We start from the raw sequence: 16178 nt of genomic DNA on the forward strand, positions 1-16178 counted from the left end.
GACCCCAAGATCCCTCTGATCCTCCACACTGCCAAGAGTCTTACCATTAATACTATATTCTGCATCATATTTGACGTACCAAAATGAACCACCTCACCCTTATCTGGGTTGAACTCCATCTGCCACTTCTCAGCCCAGTTTTGCATCCTATCAATGTCCCGTTGTAACCTCTGACAGCCCTCCACACTATCCACAACACACCCAACCTTTGTGTCATCAGCAAGCTTACTAACCCATCCCTCCACTTCTTCATCCAGGTCATTTATAAAGATCACAAAGAGTAGGGGTCCCAGAACAGACCCCTGAGGCACACCAGTGGTCACCAACCTCCATGCAGAGTATGACTCATCTACAACCACTCTTTGCCTTCTGTGGGCAAGCCAGTTCTGGATCCACAAAGCAATGTCCCCTTGGATCCCATGCCTCCTTACTTTCTCAGTAAGCCTTGCATGGGGTACCTTATCAAATGCCTTGCTAAAATCCATATAGACTACATCTAGGGCTTTACCTTCATCAATGTGCTTAGTCACATCCTCAAAAAATTCAATCAGGCTCATAAGGCACGACCTGCCTTTGACAAAGCCTTGCTGACTACTCCTAATCATATTATGCCTCTTCAGATGTTCATAAATCCTGCCTCTCATGATCTTCTCCATCAACTTACCAACCACTGAAGTATGACTCACTGGTCCGTAAATTCCTTGGCTATTTCTACTCCCTTTCTTGAATAAGCGAACAACATCTGCAACCCTCCAATCCTCTGGAACCTCTCCCATCCTCATTTATGATGCAAAGATCATTGCCAGAGGCTCAGCAATCTCCTCCCTCGCTTCCCACAGTAGTCTGGGGTACACCCCATCCGGTCCCGGTGACTAATCCAACTTGATGCTTTCCAAAAGCTCCAGCACATCCTCTTTCTTAATATCTATATTCTCAAGCTTTTCAGTCCACGGCAACTCAACCCTACAATCGCCAAGATCCTTTTCCATACTGAATACTGAAGCAAAGTATTCCTTAAGTACCTCCACTATTTCCTCCAGTTCCATACACACTTTTCCACTGTCACACTTGATTGGTCCTATTTTCTTACGTCTTATCCTCTTGCTCTTCACATACTTGTAGAATGCCTTGGGGTTTTCCTTAATCCTGTCCACTAAGGCTTTCTCATGGCCCCTTCTGGCTCTCCTAATTTCATTCTTAAGCTCCTTCCTGCTCGCCTTATAATCTTCTAGATTCATATCATTACCTAGTTTTTTGAACCTTTCATATGCTCTTCTTTTCTTCTTGACTAGATTTACAACAGCCTTTGTACACCACAGATCTTGTACCCTACCACCCTTTTCATGTCTCATTGGAACGTACCTACTCAGAACCCCACGCAAATATCCCCTGAATATTTGCCACATTTCTTCCGTACATTTCCCTGAGAACATCTGTTTCCAATTTATTCTTCCAAGTTCCTGCCAGATAGCCTCATAGTTCCCCTTACTCCATTTAAACATTTCCCTAACTTGTCTGTTCCTATCCCTCTCCAATGCTATTGTAAAGGAGATAGAATTATGATCACTGTCTCCAAAATGCTCTCCCACTGCGAGACCTGACACCTGACCAGGTTCATTTCCCAATACCAGATCAAGTACAGCCTCTACTCTTGTAGCTTATCTACATATTGTGTCAGGAAACCTTCCTGAACACACCTAACAAACTCCACCCCATCTAAACCCCTCACTCTAGGGAGATGCCAATCAATATTTGTGAAATTAAAATCTCCCACCACAACAACCCTGTTATTATTACTCCTTTCCAGAATCTGTCTCCCAAACTGCTCCTCAATGTCCCTGTTACCATTGGGTGGTCTATAAAAAACATCCAGTAGAGTTATTGACCCATTCCTGTTTCTAACTTCCACCCACAGTGACTCCTTAGAGCCCCTCCATGACTTCCTCCTTTTCTGCAGCTGTGACACCATCTCTGATCAACAGTGCCCCACGCCCCCAGCTCTTTTGCCTCCTTCCCTGTCTTTTCTGAAACATCTAAAACCCGGCACTTGAAGTAACCATTCCTGTCTCAGAGCCATCCAAATCTCTGTAATGGCCACAATGTCATAGCGCCAAGTGCTGATCCACACTCTAAGCTCATCCGCTTTATTCATGATACTCCTCGCATTAAAATAGACACATCTCAAACCATCGGTCTGAGTGTATCCCTTCTCTATCACCTGCCTATCCTTCCTTTCACACTGTCTCCAAACTTTCTCTATTTGTGAGCCAATCTCCCTTTCCTCCATTACTTCAGTTCAGTTCCCACCCCCCAGTAATTCTAATTTAAACTCTCCCCAACAGCCTTAGCAAACCTCCCCACCAGAATATTGGTCCCCCTGGGTTTCAAGTGCAACCTGTCCATTTTGTACAGGTCACACCTGCCCCAGGAGAGGTCCCAATGATCTAGAAATCTGAATCCATGCCCCCTGCTCCAATCCCTCAGCCATGCATTTATCCTCCACCTCACTCTATTCCTATACTCACTGTCGCGTGGCACAGGCAGTAATCCCGAGATTACTACCTTTGAGGTCCTGTGTCTCAACTTCCTCCCTGACTCCCTGTAGTCTCTTTTCAGGACCTCTTCCCTTTTCCTACCTATGTCATTGGTACCTATGTCATTACTCACTGGAATTTAGAAGATTGAGGGGGGATCTTATTGAAACGTATAAAATTCTAAAGGGATTGGACAGACTAGATGCAGGAAGATTGTTTCCGATGTTGGGGAAGTCCAGAATGAGGGGTCACAGTTTAAGGATGAAGGGGAAGCCTTTTAGGACTGAGATGAGGAACAACTTCTTCACACAGAGAGTGGTGAATCTGTGGAATTCTCTGCCACAGGAAACAGTTGAGGCCGGTTCATTGGCTATATTTAAGAGGGAGTTAGATATGGCCCTTGTGGCTAAAGGGATCAGGGGGTATGGAGAGAAAGCAGGTACAGGGTTCTGAGTTGGATGATCAGCCATGATCATACTGAATAGCGGTGCAGGCTTGAAGGGCCGAATGGCCTACTCCTGCACCTATTTTCTATGTTTCTATGTTTCTACCAATATGTACCACAACCTCTGGCTGTTCTCCTTCCCACTTCAGGATATCTTGGACGCGGTCAGAAACATCCCGGACCCTGGGAGGCAAACTACCATCCGTGCTTCTTTCTGTGTCCACAGAATCGCCTATCTGACCCCCTAACTATAGAGTCCCCTATCACTGCTGCCATCCTCTTCCTTTCCCTACCCTTCTGAGCCACAGGGCCAGTAGGCCATCCCCCCCCGCCCCCCAACCCTACTGTAGGAGGAATACTTACTGTTAAGGAGGACAGCCACAGGGGTACTCTCTAGCACCTGCTTCTTGCCCTTCCCTCTTCTGACTGTTACCCACTTGTCTGTCTCCTGTGGTCCCAGGGTGACTACCTGCCTATAGCTCCTCTCTATCACCTCCTCACTTTCCCTAACAAGCTGAAGGTCATCGAGCTGCAGCTCCAGTTCCCTAACCCACTCTCTAAGGAGCTGCATCTCGATGCACCTAGCACAGATGTGGCCATCGGGGAGGCTGGGAGGCTCCCAGAAATTCCACATCTGACACCCAGGATAGACCACTGGCCCTATTCCCTCTAGAGTTGAGTAAGAAATAAGAACCTACTAGACTCTGCCTCTCGCCAAAGCCTGAACAGGCTCTTTCTATGCCTCTCACAATCTTACAAACCTCTCTCAGATCTCCCCTCAGTCTCAGGCGCTTGCGAGAAAACGAGTTTATCCAGCCTTTAATTGAAGAACATCCCCTCTAATCCAGGGAAAACCTGTTCTGCACCCTCTCCAAATCCTGGACATCCTTCCAATAATGGGTGACCAGAACTGTACACAATACGTGGCTTAACTTAGCGAGGCGTTTCACTGGTGTGGCACAGCGTTGTGGGCCGTTCCATGTTTATGTAGCTCTCTCTGACGAATGGACTGTATGAACCCAGTGACCCACCAAGGTACCTTTCTTCTCATACTCCTGCAGCGTTGCCACGTAAATCTCCGGGGAACAGATGGGTATGTTGTCATTCTCATCAGTCACTGTCACCTTCAGCTCCAGTGGTTTGGCGTAAAGATTTCCATCGTAATCCAGTGCCGAGATCTCCAGCTCATACTGAAAGGGGAGCGAACACTGGTTGAATTTTCTCACACAAGCACAGTGCAGATTACCTGAGGGTTCACAGACATCCATCCTTTGCCCAACTGGTTCCTCTAATTTGCACCCTACTCCTCCATCCAAATCGCTCCCTCCCTCCACCACAGTGGCTGCAATGCACACTGCCCATAGAGTTCACTCTGTTTACCGTTGATGCCAGCTGCCCATCACACTCCTCTACCGCCAAGAAGGTCAAGGCAAGCAGGTGCAGGAGTAAACCACTTCCTGATGAAGGGTCTTTGACCAGAAATGCTGACCAGTTTCTCTGCACGTACCTGCTGTGTAAGTGGCAGTTGGTGTCTGGTAAATTGGTCCATTATTGTCACAAGTACAAACAGATCTTGGGGTCCACATGAATCGATTCCTCAAAGTTGCTACACTGGTTAAGAAGGTATATGGTGTTCGGGCCTTCTTTAGTCAGGGGATTGAGTTCAAGACCCATGGGGTAATGTTGCAGCTGTGTAAAGTTCTTGTTAGACCACACTTGCAATATTGTGTTCAGTTCTGGTCACCTCATTATAGGAAGGATGCAGAAGCTCTAGAGAGGGTGCAGAGGAGATTCACCAGGATGCTGCCTGGACTAGAGGGTTTTAGAGAGGGTGCAGAGGAGATTTACCAGGATGCTGCCTGGACTAGAGGGCTTTAGAGAGGGTGCAGAGGAGATTCACCAGGACGCTGCCTGGACTAGAGGGCTTTAGAGAGGGTGCAGAGGAGATTCACCAGGATGCTGCCTGGACGAGAGGGCTTTAGAGAGGGTGCGGAGGAGATTTACCAGGATGCTGCCTGGATTAGAGAGGGTGCAGAGGAGATTCACCAGCATGCTGCCTGGACTAGAGGGCTTTAGAGAGGGTGCAGAGGAGATTCACCAGGATGCTGCCTGGACTAGAGGGCTTTAGAGAGGGTGCGGAGGAGATTTACCAGGATGCTGCCTGGATTAGAGAGGGTACAGAGTAGATTTACCAGGATGTTGCCTGGATTAGAGAGGGTACAGAGGAGATTTACCAGGATGCTGCCTGGATTAGAGAGCATGTCTTATGAAGGTAGGTTGAGCGAGCTGGGGACTTTCTCTTTGGAGTAAAAGAAGATGAGTTGTGTCTTGATAGAGGTGTACAAGACGATGAGAGGGATAGATAGACTGGACAGCCAGAGACTTTTCCCCAGGGCAGGAATGGCTAACAAGAGAGGGCATAATTTAAAAATGATTGAAGGCAAGTACGTATGGTTGGGGTGGTTTACACAGAGTGTGGTGGGTGTGTGGAACACCTTGCCAGGAGTGGTGGTAGACGTAGATACATTAGGGACATTTAAAAGACTCTTTGAGACTTTTGTGCAGACCAATATTGAACTAATCTATGATCACTCTAACCCTTCCCTCCTACACACTCATAACTCTCCATTTTTCTTTCATCTGAACTCTCTTCCAATCACTTTAAAAGGATTTTCTCTGTTTTCTTATTGTTTACCTGCACTGCACTTGTTTGAAGCTTTTAAACTATATTCTGCGTTGTTAGTGTTTTACCTTATTCTAGTTCAATGCACTGAGCTATTTTATTGTGACTGTATGGTAGATGTGTAATATCAGCCTTGTGATGTGTGTGACTGTTGATAAATGAGTTTCTGTGGCTAAAGAATTTCCTCCTCAATGTGCAGTCAGATGACAATCAACTTGAACTTGAGCTGGGATTTGTTGCTCCCTGTAACTCAGTCCCTCAAGTTTCTAGCAACACCTACATTTCTTTTATTTTCTGAAACCGCTGTGACTGTCTCAACCTGTGAATCCCTGGGTGGTATATCACCACCATCACTGAAGGGCTTCCTTACTCAACTTGGCCCACCGCTCTCCAGCAGCAGAAGAACCCTGTACTGTGATCCGTCCCCAATGAGTCCGTGTGGTGTAATTGATTCATTGGACCAGTAGAGCCTGTTACCTTGCTGTATCTCCAAGATGTCACTGCCCTTCCAAAGCCCCAGCACAGCCTCAATGGCCAGTGGCCTCTCCCATTTTGTAGCATACCTTAGCCTTCCACTCACGGTCCAGCGGACCTGTCAGGTAGATGGTTCCCCACTTGTCGATGATAAAGAGATTCTCAGTGATAGGAATCCGGGATTCCAGTCTGTATTGTACTCGATCATTGTTCCACTGAACCTGTGGGGCACGAATAGATGTGAAACAGTGTCAGACAGTCACTGAAGATGCTCCCTTCCATTCATTTCCCAGGATGTCATGGGGTCATACCTTAAGATCAATCTAACCCTTCCCTCCCACTTTTCTTTCATCCATGTGTCTATTAAGAGTATCTTAAATGCCCCCAATGTAGCTGCCTCTAGCACCATCCCTGGCAGGGTGTTCTACTCTTTGTGTAATAAATCTACATCTGACATCTCCCTATACTTTCCTCCAAACACCTTAAAATTATGCCCCCTCATATTATCCATTTCCACCCTGGGATAAAGGTGCTGACTGTCCACTCTACGCCTCTCATCATCTTTTACACCTCTATCAACTCACCTCTCATTCTTCTTCACTCTTAAGTGAAAAGCTCTAGCTCACTCAACCATTCCTCATAAGACATGTTCTCTAATCCAGGCAGCATCCTGGTGAATCTCCTCTGCACCCTCTCTAATCCAAGCAGCATCCTGGTAAATCTCCTCTGCACCCTCTCTAATCCAGACAGCATCTTGGTAAATCTCCTCTGCACCCTCTCTAATCCAGGCAGCATCCTGGTAAATCTCCTCCGCACCCTCTCTAATCCAGGCCGCATCCTGGTGAATCTCCTCTGCACCCTCTCTAATCCAGGCAGCATCCTGGTAAATCTCCTCCGCACCCTCTCTAATCCAGGCAGCATCCTGGGGAATCTCCTCTGCACCCTCTCTAATCCAGGCAGCACCCTGGTAAATCTCCTCTGCACCCTCTCTAATCCAGGCAGCATCCTGGTAAATCTCCCCTGCACCCTCTCTAATCCAGACAGCATACTGGTGAATCTCCTCTGCACCCTCTCTAATCCAGGCAGCATGCTGGTGAATCTCCTCTGCACCCTCTCTAATCCAGGCAGCATCCTGGTGAATCTCCTCTGCACCCTCTCTAATCCAGGCAGCATACTGGTGAATCTCCTCCGCACCCTCTCTAATCCAGACAGCATCCTGGTAAATCTCCTCTGCACCCTCTCTAATCCAGGCAGCATCCTGGTGAATCTCCTCTGCACCCTCTCTAATCCAGGCAGCATACTGGTGAATCTCCTCCGCACCCTCTCTAATCCAGGCAGCGTCCTAGTGAATCTCCTCTGCACCCTCTCTAAAGCCCTCTAGTCCAGGCAGCCTCCTGGTGAATCTCCTCTGCACCCTCTCTAATCCGGGCAGCATCCTGGTGAATCTCCTCTGCACCCTCTCTAATCCAGACAACATCCTGGTAAATCTCCTCTGCACCCTCTCTAATCCAGGCAGCATCCTGGTAAATCTCCTCTGCACCCTCTCTAATCCAGGCAGCATCCTGGTAAATCTCCTCTGCACCCTCTCTAATCCAGGCAGCATCCTGGTAAATCTCCTCTGCACCCTCTCTAATCCAGGCAGCATCCTGGTAAATCTCCTCTGCACCCTCTCGAAAGCTTCCACATCTTTCCCATAATGAGGTGAACGGATGAACCTAAGACAAGATCTTCCTAAGGCCTGTCTATGTTGACCAAAATTTCTATCTAAGCTTGTCCTACCTGCCTGTGTTTGGCTCAGAATCAGGCTTAATTATCATACAAACATGCACGAATACAGCCAAATGAAACAGGATGACTCTGGGGCCAAGGTGCAAATCATATTACCCACAGCACACAGCACACTGCATAAATAGCACATATGATTACAATTTCAGAAAATCATACAGTCGCAAAGAACAAAAAAGTAAATAGCCCAATTCCCTGAGTGGTATGACTGTAAACTTGGTGGTAAGTTGTCTGGGTTTAGCTTGTTCCTCCATCGAGTGAACTCTGGGAGGCAGCACAGCCGGAGCAGCCAGACCCCAACCCAAGTAGGGATTCTAACGCGTCCCGCATGGGCTGTCCCAGGAGCCTTGGTGACTCTTGCCCCAGTCAGCTGCAACTGGCGACCCCACAGCCTTGGCCTAGTCTTTGGCATAACTGGGCAACACAGCTGCCCCATTGTCGGTCTTGCCAATGAGCCAGTGAACTGGACTGCAGTATTCCTCATTACCACTGTCCAACAGGATCCTGTGATCACAAGAAAAACATCTAAAACAATCCTTACACTGCGCTTCGTCCAACAGTAGAAGACAACACAACAATGGTACACAATAAGTCCAACAATACAACACAACAATGGTACACAATAAGTCCAACAATACAAGACAACACAATAATGATACACAATAAGTCCAACAATACGAGACAACACAACAATGGTACACAATAAGTCCAACAATACGAGACAACACAACAATGGTACACAATAAGTCCAACAATACGAGACAACAATGGTACACAATAAGTCCAACAATACGAGACAACACAACAATGGTACACAGTAAGTCCAACAATACGAGACAACACAACAATGGTACACAATAAGTCCAACAATACAAGACAACACAACAATGGTACACAATAAGTCCATCTCCAAGGCTATTGAGGAATTCGCTGAATCAATGGTCCTACAGTTCTTGATGTTCACAGTGTCCAACAGTGACTTGCAATCATAAAAAATACTTACAAGATGAACAAATACACCTTTGATAGGACCCGGAGTAGCTGCTGCAATTGAGCCTGTTGCCATCTTACCAGAAGTTTGTTATTTTGCAGCAGCTGTACGTTGCAATACATTATACAAACTATAAATTTCAATATGGAATATATAAAAATTTAATAAGTAGTGCAAAAAGTAAGGAGGCATGGGATCCAAGGGGACATTGCTTTGTGGATTCAGAACTAGCTTGCCCACAGGAGGTAAAGAGTTGTTGTAGATGGGTCATATTCTGCATGGAGGCCGGAGACCAGTGGTGTGCCTCAGGGATCTGTTCTGGGACCCCTACTCTTTGTGATTTTTATAAATGACCTGGATGAGGAAGTGGAGGGATGGGTTAGCAAATTTGCTCATGACACAAAGGTTAGGGGTGTTGTGGATAATGTGGAGGACTGTCAGAGGTTACAGCAGGACATCGATAGGATGCAAAACTGGGCTGAGAAGTGGCAGATGGAGTTCAACCCAGATAAGTGTGAGGTGGTTCATTTTGGTAGGTCAAATATGATGGCAGAATGACTCTTGACAGTGTGGAGGATCAGAGGGATCTTAGGGTCCAAGTCCATAAGACACTCAAGATACCCAAGGGTAGCCTCCAACCTGATGGAATGAACATTGACTTCTCTAATTTCCATTAATGCCCCTCCTCCCCTTCTTACCCCATCCCTGACATATGTAGTTGTTTTTTTTTCTCTCTCTGCCCATCACTCTGCCTGTTCTCCATCTCCCTCTGGTGCTTCCCCCCCTCCTCCTTTCTTTCTCCCGAGGCCTCCCGTCCCATGATCCTTTCCCTTCTCCAGGTCTGTATCACTTTTGCCAATCACCTTTCCAGCTCTTAGCTTCATCCCACCCCCTCCGGTCTTCTCCTATCATTTCGCATTTCGCCCTCCCCCCACTACTTTCAAATCTCTTAGTATCTTTCCTTTCAGTTAGTCCTGACAAAGGGTCTCAGCCCAAAACATCGACAGTGCTTCTCCTTATAGATGCTGCCTGGCCTGCTGTGTTCCACCAGCATTTTGTGTGTGTTGTTACAGTTTTAGGGTGCTTGGAGGTGGGTACAGAGAAGATGTCAGAGGTAAGTTTTTTATGCAGAGAGTGGTGAGTGTGTGGAATGGGCTGCCAGCGGTGGTGGTGGAGGCAGAAACGATAGGGTCTTTTAAGAGACTCCTGGATGGCAACATGGAGCATAGAAAAATAGAGGGCTATGGATAAGCCTAGGTAGTTCTAAAGTAAGAACATATTCGGCACAGCTTTGTGGGCCGAAGGGCCTGTATTGTGCTGTAGGTTTTCTATGTTTCTATTATACATTCAGAAATCTGATGGCATTGCGGAAGAATCTGTTCCTGAATCGTTGAGTGTGTGTCTTCAGGCTCCTGTACCTCCTCCCTGATGGGAGCAATAAGAAGAGGACCTGTCCTGGGTGATGGGGTCCTTAAGGGCAGATGCTGCCTTTTCGATGCATCGCCTTTGGAAGTCCCGTTGATGCTGAGCAGCTAGTACCCATTATGGAGCTGGCTGAGTTTACAACTCTCTTCTGATCTTGTGCAGTGGCCCCTCCATACCTTTAAACCTTTCTTATCCATCTGCCTATCAAAGTTCCTCAAATATATTTCTCTATTTCTTTATTCGCAGATACAGCATGGAATAGTCCCTTCTGGCCCTTTGAGCTGTGCTGTGCCACCCAGCAACCCCAATTCAACCCTAACCTAATCACAGGACAATTTACAATAACCAATTCACCTACTGACCGGTGCGTCTTTGGACTGTGGGGGGAAACCAGAGCACCCGTAGAAAACCCATGCATTCCATGGGGAGGACATGCAGAGACTCCTTCAGAGGATGGTGGGATTGAACTCTAAACTCTAAAATTTGTGCTGCAATAGCATTGTCCTACCATTAATAAACCTGCCTCTACCACTTCCTCTGGTAGCTCATTCCATGTACTGATCTCCTTCTGGGTGTAAATGTTACTCCTTGGGTTCCTATTAAAGCTCTTTAGTTCCTATTAAACCAAATGTAAGATGGTGATAAATCAGTATATAGGAGGGAGATTGAAAATCTTGCTGAATGGTGCCACAACATCAACCTCTCGCTCAATGTCAGCAAAACAAGGGGATGAGTATTGACTTCAGGAGGAGGAAACCGGGGCCAGTCTTCAGCAAGGGATCAGAGGTGGAGAGGGTCGGCATCTTTAAATTCCTCTGTTATCATTTCAGAGGATCTGTCCTGGGTGCCATTATGAAGAAAGCATGGCCATGCCTCTGCTTCCTAAGGGATTTGTGAACTCGGCATGACATCTAAAACTTTCACAAGCTTCTGTAGGTACATGGTGGAGAATATCCTGCATCACAGCCTGGTGTGGAAACACCAATACCCAGGGCCTGGAAAATCTTCAGGGAGTAGTGGATATGGCCTACTCCATCCCTCCTCTCCACGGAAGGAAAGTAGCATCCAGCACAGGCTCTCTTCTCACTGCTGCCATCAGGAAGGAGGTTCAGGAGCCTCAGGACCCACACTAGCAGGTTCAGAAACAGTTATTACCCCCCAACCATCAGGCTCTTGAAGCAGAGCGGATAACTTCATTCACCTCACTCTGAACTGATTCCACAGGACTCTACAACTCTTGTTCTCAATACTTGTTGCTTATTTATTATTATTATTATTTTTGTATTTGCACAGTTTGCTGTCTTGTGCACGTTGGTTGTTTGTCTGTCCTGTTGGCCGCCGTCTGTCTTGATTCTATTGTTTCTTGTATTTACTGTGGATGCCCATAAGAAAATGAGTCTCAGGGTAATATATGTTGACATATATGTACTTTGATGATGAATTTATTTTGAGCTTTTAAACTTTAAATAAAGCAAATGTAAAAGAGAGATCAGAGAGAGTGTGCTCACCAAATTGAAGAGATGAGGGATGTGGGTGGGGAGATAACAATGCCTCAAGAAGGCGGCATGTATCTCTAATGGCTCTCCATCCAGGGCATGCCCTCTTCTCGTTACTACCATTGGGGGGGAGGTACAGGAGTCTGAAGATCCACACTCAGTGATTTAGGAACATCTTTTTCCTCTCCACCATCAGATTTCTGAACAGTCTATGAAAACTACCTCACTATTTGTCGTGTGCATTATTTATTTATTTTGTGACTTTTAGTAATTTTATGTTTTCCACTGTACCGCAGCTGCTAAACAGTAAATTTTGTGATATATGTCAGTGATAATAAATCTGATTCTGATTCTGGCAACAGATACGAGGAAGAACTCAAAGAGTCAGTCTGCTCCTGTGGAGGGAAGTGGACAAATGAAGTTTCAGCTCCAGACTCTTCATCAGGACTGACCCGAAATGCCAGCTGTCCATTTCCCTCTACAGATACTGCTTGGCCCTCTGAATTCCTCTGGCAGTTCACTCCAGGTTCCAGATCTGGCATCCCTGGTGCCTCCAAGCAAGCGGAACACTGGGAAGATGGTTCTGTGGAGGAGAGAAGTGGGGAGAGGCCTGTGAAGCAGCAGAGTGGTGAGACGACTGCTTGGCCTCAGATGGCGACCGGGACGTGTTTATAAAGCACAGAATGCCAGAGATCTGAAGTAATCCTGCAGCCTCACTGCCTCTCCCGCAGTAACAACTCGGAAAATCCCAATTCATGCCTGCCGACAAGCCTGGCAAACCACAACACCACAGTGTCCAGAAAAAGAAATCTTTATTGAATCTTCTGCCCGGAATTAGCTCAGCTCCTTGGCTCTATATTTAGATCCACGTTGATGTGCTTAGGTTTATGTTTCAGTGAATAATCCAACACCAGGGGAAACAGCAGCTGTTCTAACTCACATCAGTCTGCCTCCCCCTCCAGGCCCCAATCTCACCCCCTGCTCCGTCTCCTGATTCCCCAGCTCCTGAGAATTCAGTCCCCAAAAGCTTCCCACCATCTGCCCGCCTTTAGCTTAGCAAATCTCTCCACATGTTAAAGTGCAATGTTTACATTTAAGTTTATTATCAAAGTACATATATGTTACCATATACTGCCTTGAGATTCATTTTCTTGCAGGCAGTTACAGGAAAATAAAGAAATGCAATGGAATTTGCAAAAACCTATACATAAACAATGACAGACGATCAGCCAATGTGTAAAGAAGACAAATTGTGCAAATACATTTAGTAGTCAGTTTAAATGGCTCAGCACAGACTAGATGGGCCAAGTGGCCTCTTTTTGTGCCGTACTTTTCTATGACTCTAGGACTCGACAAAAATAATACTGAGAAAATGAGTTGTAAAGAGACCTTGAAAGTGTTGTAGAATCAGTTCAAGGTTGAGTTGAGTGAAGTTATCCACGCTGGTTCAGAAGCCTGATGGTTGAGGGGTAATAACTGTTCCTGAAGCTGGTGGTGGGACCTGAGGCTTCTATGGCTCCTTTCTGATGGCAGAAACGAGAAGCGAGCATGGTCTAGATGTTGATGGTCCTTGATGATGGATGTTGCTTTCTTGTGGCAGTGCTCCTTGTAGACGTGCTCAATGGTGGGGAGCCTTTTCCTGCGATGGACTGGGCTGTACCTACTTTCTGTAGGTTTTCTGTTCCTGTACTTTGGTATTTTCATTCCAGGCCACTGTACATCTATAGAAGTTTCCCAACTGAAGATGGGAAGGGGGGATCTGTGTTCCTGGCGGGACGTCAGATGCAATTTTCTGTTCTCTGGAATCATAAGGTCCCCAGTACAGATCTCTGTAGATCTCCTGATCTGGATCTCCCAGACTGGATCTCTCAAACAAGAACTCTCAATCTAGATCTCTCAGACCAGATCTCTGTGAATCTCCTGAAATGGATCTTCCAAATTATACCTCTCAAATGAGATCTCTCAGCCCAGACACAGAGCCAGATCCCTCAGCCACAATCTCCCTCCAAAACCATATCTTGCCACCATTAATGCTTACAAGTTGGGACATTACACAGCAGTTAGGAAAGTTGCTGGTGAGGCCACATTTGGAATATTCAGTTTTGGCTACTCTGCTACAGGAAAGGTGCCATTAAGTTGGAAAGAGTGCAGAAAAGATTTATGAAGATGTTGCCAGGACATAGGGGAATGTGTCATGGAGAGAGGCTGAGCAGGTTGGGGCCTTTTTCACTGGCACGTAGGAGACAGAGATGATCTTTTAGAAGTGTATAAGATCATGAGGAATATAGATAAGGTGAATGGTCACAGACTTTTCCCCAGGTTTGGGGAATCAAGAAGCAGAGGGAATGAACTGCCATAGGAAGTGATTAGGGCAGGTATTTCATCAACAATCAGAAGAGATTTGGACAGATACTCTGATGGGTAAGTTTTAGTGGGATATGGGCAAATATGGGAAGATGGGGCTTGCTTAGTTGTGAAGCTTGGTTGGCCTGGAGCAGTTGGACCAAGGGTCCTGTTCTGCACTGTGTGACTCTATGACTAAAGACTTGGCAGTGATTTCTACTGCAAGATGTTTGGGTGCTGGTGAGACAGAATGGACTGTGGGACAGACTCAATAGGCCAAATGACCTCCTTCTGTACTCTTCTACAGGGTATGGGTGGCAGCATTATTCAGTCACGGATTGGCTGCTGTAGGTATTGGGAACATTCAGCCCATTAAATGAATGTTGTCTCAGTATTAGAGTAGTCCCTCTAGTCCCACACTCTGCCTTCTCTCCACAGCCCGTGAACTCTTTCCGGTACCCATGCATCTCTCTTTGAATCTCTGACTGCTCCCTCCTGGCCACGCACTCCCTGTGTACCCACCATGTCAAATCAACTTCACTCCTGTCTTTTTCCCAGGGTAGAATTATCTAAGACCAGAGGGCATGCTTATAAAGTAGGGGGGGGGCAGGTTTATACAGGATAAGTGGGTTAATTTTTTATACAGAGAATGTCGGGAGGCAGGGTGGTGGTGGAGCCAGGTGCTATAGTGACATTTAAGAGGCTGTTAGACAGACAGATGAATGCGCTGGGAGAGAAGGGATATGGATCATGCATGGGCAAAAGACATTTAGTTCAATTCAGCATCATGTTCGGCACAAGGGCTGAAGGGCCTATTCCTATGCTGTACTGTTATACAGTCCAGAACCCCAATCACTATCTCAGTACAGCAACATGAGGATCACAATTGTGGTGAACTACATATACCTGTCTGGACACCCCCCCTGCTGACTGCTCCTGTGGCTCCTCCCACAGACCCCTGTATAAAGGCGATTGGAAGCACTGCTCCTCCCTCAGTCTCCAGGATGTTGTGTGGTGGTCTCTTGCTGCTAATCGTGGTTTCTTGCAGCGAATAAAAGCCTATCATTTGCCTCCCATCTCCGAGAGTTATTGATGGTGCATCAACAATAGACTTGGGTTTTATTTTGTTCTAATTGTGTTCTTTCTTGTAACAATTCAGGAACAGTTATTATCCTTCAACCATCAGTTTCCTGAACCAGCGTGGATAACTTCACTCACCTCCACATTAAACTGATCCTACAACCTATGGACTCAGCAACATCTTACTGGTAGCAAACAAATCTACTAACAACTCTATTAATCACACTTTTACTGGACAACAATCATGCCAACTTCCCTTTTGGAACTGTGTTTTTAAACCTCCTGGATGACCTGCGTTTCTTGCGGTGTGTACTGAAGTCTCAAAGGTGCAGTAAAGTTGCAATGTGGTGGGTACGGCCAAGTCGAGGCGGCGGAACCCAGGCCCGAGAATGGGGAATGAGCCAATGTTTGGTCATTGCTAGAATGGAACTGGAGCCAAATTAAAGCAGCAGGGCACAGACCCAAGAGCAAGGAACAAGCCAAAGTTTGGCTGAATTAACCACCGGGCCAAATTGAAAAGGTCACAGTATTGGGGCTGGAGGCAAGGCATGGGTCGTTGTTCAGTTCACTGCTCCACGAGGTTTACTATACTCTGTGCTGAACTGAGGCTGTGGCCTGCAACTAACGGGCTACCGGACCAGCTGCGGTGATGAACTGACTTCGAGGATGCGGACTCACTTTCGTGAACTTTAGTTCTGAATGTTATTTGTTTACTTGTTATTGTTTGCATGATTTGTTCTTTTTCGCTCATTGAGTGTTCGACAGTCTTTTTTTAATGGGTTTAATTGGGTTTTGTTGTTTTGTGGCTCCCTGCAAGAAGACAAATCTTAAGGTTGCATTATACATACTTTGATAATAAATGAACTTTGAACTTAAACATATAGGTACTTTGGTATACTTTGATACTTTGAAGCCCAAAACC

The 16178-nt window shown here is 46.3% G+C and overlaps 1 protein-coding gene across 4 annotated transcripts in view; it reads right to left on the reverse strand.

Annotated features, from left to right (window-relative positions):
• cdh16 (cadherin 16, KSP-cadherin) overlaps positions 1-16178 on the reverse strand; it is a 91741-nt gene that overhangs the window by 39118 nt on the left and 36445 nt on the right. For all 4 annotated transcript variants that reach the window (XM_073070457.1, XM_073070456.1, XM_073070458.1 and 1 more), the window contains exons 8-9: positions 6226-6357; positions 4015-4169 (exon numbers count right to left, since the gene is read on the reverse strand). In XM_073070457.1, coding sequence (XP_072926558.1) covers positions 4015-4169; positions 6226-6357 — 287 coding nt within the window. The remainder of the gene's footprint in view (positions 1-4014; positions 4170-6225; positions 6358-16178) is intronic.

The sequence above is a fragment of the Hemitrygon akajei genome, chromosome 17 (genome assembly GCF_048418815.1).
Source record: "Hemitrygon akajei chromosome 17, sHemAka1.3, whole genome shotgun sequence".
Taxonomy (NCBI): domain Eukaryota; kingdom Metazoa; phylum Chordata; class Chondrichthyes; order Myliobatiformes; family Dasyatidae; genus Hemitrygon; species Hemitrygon akajei.